The following is a 2,457-nucleotide window of genomic DNA, read 5'->3' on the forward strand; positions in this document are numbered from 1 at the left end:
AGTATTGTTTATTAATTATGATACAATCAACAAACATATTCATGTCACAACAAAGTCAAACATTGTCGCGACTCAGTTACACTTCTAGATCTCAGAAAACAACATTTTTCACACCAGAAAATCATCTATAAACCTACATTTTCCATCCATAACCTCAAGTTTCATTAAAGAACATCCATAGAATCAAACAACCCATAGAACATAAATATTTTCATAAACATAGCAAAATGAGTACTTATAGGAAAAGTGTAAGACAAAATAAATAAAAAATGAAAGAATATATTGTATTGCTCAAATATTTGGTTTGAAACCTTTGAACACATAAACAACCTCTCATGTTAAAGCTTACAAATAAAACTGAAAAAACAACTTTGAATAAATGTTTTAGACAGTAAACTTTAACTAAAAAACAACCTTGCTCCAAAACAAACGGAGGAAGGAAATTTTTATGTTATTTTAACTGTTTTCGTTCAAGAGGCTTCTTCTGGTGGATCTTGAGGAGCTTCTTCTGCTGGTGATTGCGAAGGCTCTTCAACAACTTCAATTGGTTCAGAAGGTGGAGAAGAACCATTCCTCTTGTGTGCAGATTTGAGTACATGGCTATAGTTACCTTTCTCCATGAAAAGTTGCGCAAAATGGACCCTGCAGTAGAGGACACCATCAAGTGCAGCATAGTTTGAATGTGTCAGAGGACACCCTGCATGAGCACACCTAAAGCAGTTCTTGTGGTAGCATTCACCTTCCAGTGTCACCTACATTTCATAAAACCAAAAACATAAAACTTCTCTTACAACAATAATCCGGATTCACGCAGAATTTTAACGATTACGACAAACCTTTTCCAGCGGATAGACGGTTTTAGAGCAAGTCGCGCATTTGTCCAGGGTTCCGCTGAACATGGAAGATAGTCTACTTGGTGTCCTATTCTGTTGATCATCAACACATTTTAACATATTAGTAGCACCATTAAATAACACCAATATATATTTGTACTTATAGATGCATACAGGATCGTCTTTAAAGACGTGTAACACAAGTTATTGGACAAGATCCAAAATTTGTCACAGTTAAATCGTGATTAAATAGAGTTTTATAAAATATTTGTCACGGTTAAATCATGATTAAATGGAGTCTCTATTTATTTTACTTTTCTTAGCGGTGTATATATTATAAATTTAAATTTCTGAAACATAAAACTATAAGATACAGAAACATACCATGTCATTTGTTTTGTCAGAAGACTTTGCTGTTATATTTAAGGTCAAGAAAGACAAAAACATAGTTATTAGTGAAATCAATAAATGTGACATATGTAGATAAAAAAAACATGATGGATTTGATGATACCGAAGTTCTTGCTAAAATTGCCAGATTCCTTGAAAAGCTGTTCAAAATGTGTCTTGCAATAGAGAATTCCATCCATGGAAGAGTATGTACTCATCTAAACCAGTTTATTAGTAAAAAAAATAACATAGTCATTAAAAGAAACCTAGGATGAATCAAAGAACAAGATATGAATAAAAAAAAACATAATCATTAAAAGGAACCTAGGATGAATCTAAGAACAAGATATGAAGAAAAAAAACATACCGTGAGACAACCCTTGCAATGACTACATTTGAAGCAGTGTTTATGGTAAGGAATATTTTCAAGAGTTAACAAATCAACAACATAAACAGTCTTGTCACATGCCTTGCATTTATCAAGAGTTCCAGTGAAAGACATGTTGTTTTCTTCCCCTTAATTCAAATTCCTCACAAGATAGATAATCTTTGGTTCTTGTGTTTGTGACTTTACTTTTTTCTGATGTTTTGGTTTTGGCTTTGAATGTCTGAGGATTAAAATATAAAAATGAGAGTACAAACCTCAGACAAATGGGGATTAACACAAAGTCTTGTATATGTCTGAGGAAATGTAACTTGATTATATCATAGGATGAAGGATTAGATATAGATAGGTACATTTAAGTAAATGGTTGAGAGAAGTGAGTGGAGACCCAAAAATATTTGAAGCAAAAATGGAAATTTTTTGTTGTGATTTGTGGATATAGCCTGTTTGATTTGAGTGAAAACAGGTTGTTTCTTTGATTATTTCAATGAATGATATTTTAGGATGTTTGTGACAAAAATAACTAATTTTGTCTCTTTTTTCTTTTTCTTTTTTTGTCATTTGCTATTATTGTAATAAAAATATTGAGTTGTTCTAGCTTGATTTCATAATTGATGTGTCAAACAAGAATTTTTTTTTAGTTTGTAATTTGTCATCATGACAGAGTCAAAATTAACTAATCATATTTATTATAGAGTTTTTTTTTTGTTGACACATATGTTATGTAAAGAGTTATCCTTTTTAGAATTTGATAACTTAAGTGATAAATCTATAGACTCTACACCCCAATTTTTAGTCAAAATAATATTTCCTCCAATCTTTGTTGCCTCTTATTTAAATGGTTCTTTAA

The 2,457-nt window shown here is 31.1% G+C and overlaps 1 protein-coding gene across 1 annotated transcript; it reads right to left on the reverse strand.

The window, feature by feature from the left end:
• Nucleotides 1–296: 296 nt before the first annotated feature.
• LOC127135634 (LIM domain-containing protein PLIM2c) lies at nt 297–1,908 on the reverse strand. Its single transcript, XM_051062296.1, has 5 exons — nt 1,590–1,908; nt 1,347–1,440; nt 1,218–1,246; nt 837–926; nt 297–752 (listed from the first exon to the last, which is right to left on the reverse strand). Exons 1-5 carry the CDS (start codon nt 1,722–1,724, stop codon nt 471–473), a joined length of 630 nt encoding a protein of 209 aa, XP_050918253.1. The 5' UTR covers nt 1,725–1,908; the 3' UTR covers nt 297–470.
• Between the last annotated feature and the right edge of the window lie 549 nt (nt 1,909–2,457).

Source organism: Lathyrus oleraceus, chromosome 4 (assembly GCF_024323335.1).
Source record: "Lathyrus oleraceus cultivar Zhongwan6 chromosome 4, CAAS_Psat_ZW6_1.0, whole genome shotgun sequence".
NCBI classification, from domain to species: domain Eukaryota; kingdom Viridiplantae; phylum Streptophyta; class Magnoliopsida; order Fabales; family Fabaceae; genus Lathyrus; species Lathyrus oleraceus.

Coding starts and splice junctions, on each gene's coding strand:
- LOC127135634 (XM_051062296.1), bottom strand. CDS start 1,724: ATGTCTTTCACTGGAACTCTTGATAAATGCAAGGCATGTGACAAGACT. Junction 1,441..1,589: donor ATTGCAAGGGTTGTCTCACG/GTATGTTTTTTT, acceptor AAACTGGTTTAG/ATGAGTACATACTCTTCCAT. Junction 1,247..1,346: donor CAATTTTAGCAAGAACTTCG/GTATCATCAAAT, acceptor TAAATATAACAG/CAAAGTCTTCTGACAAAACA.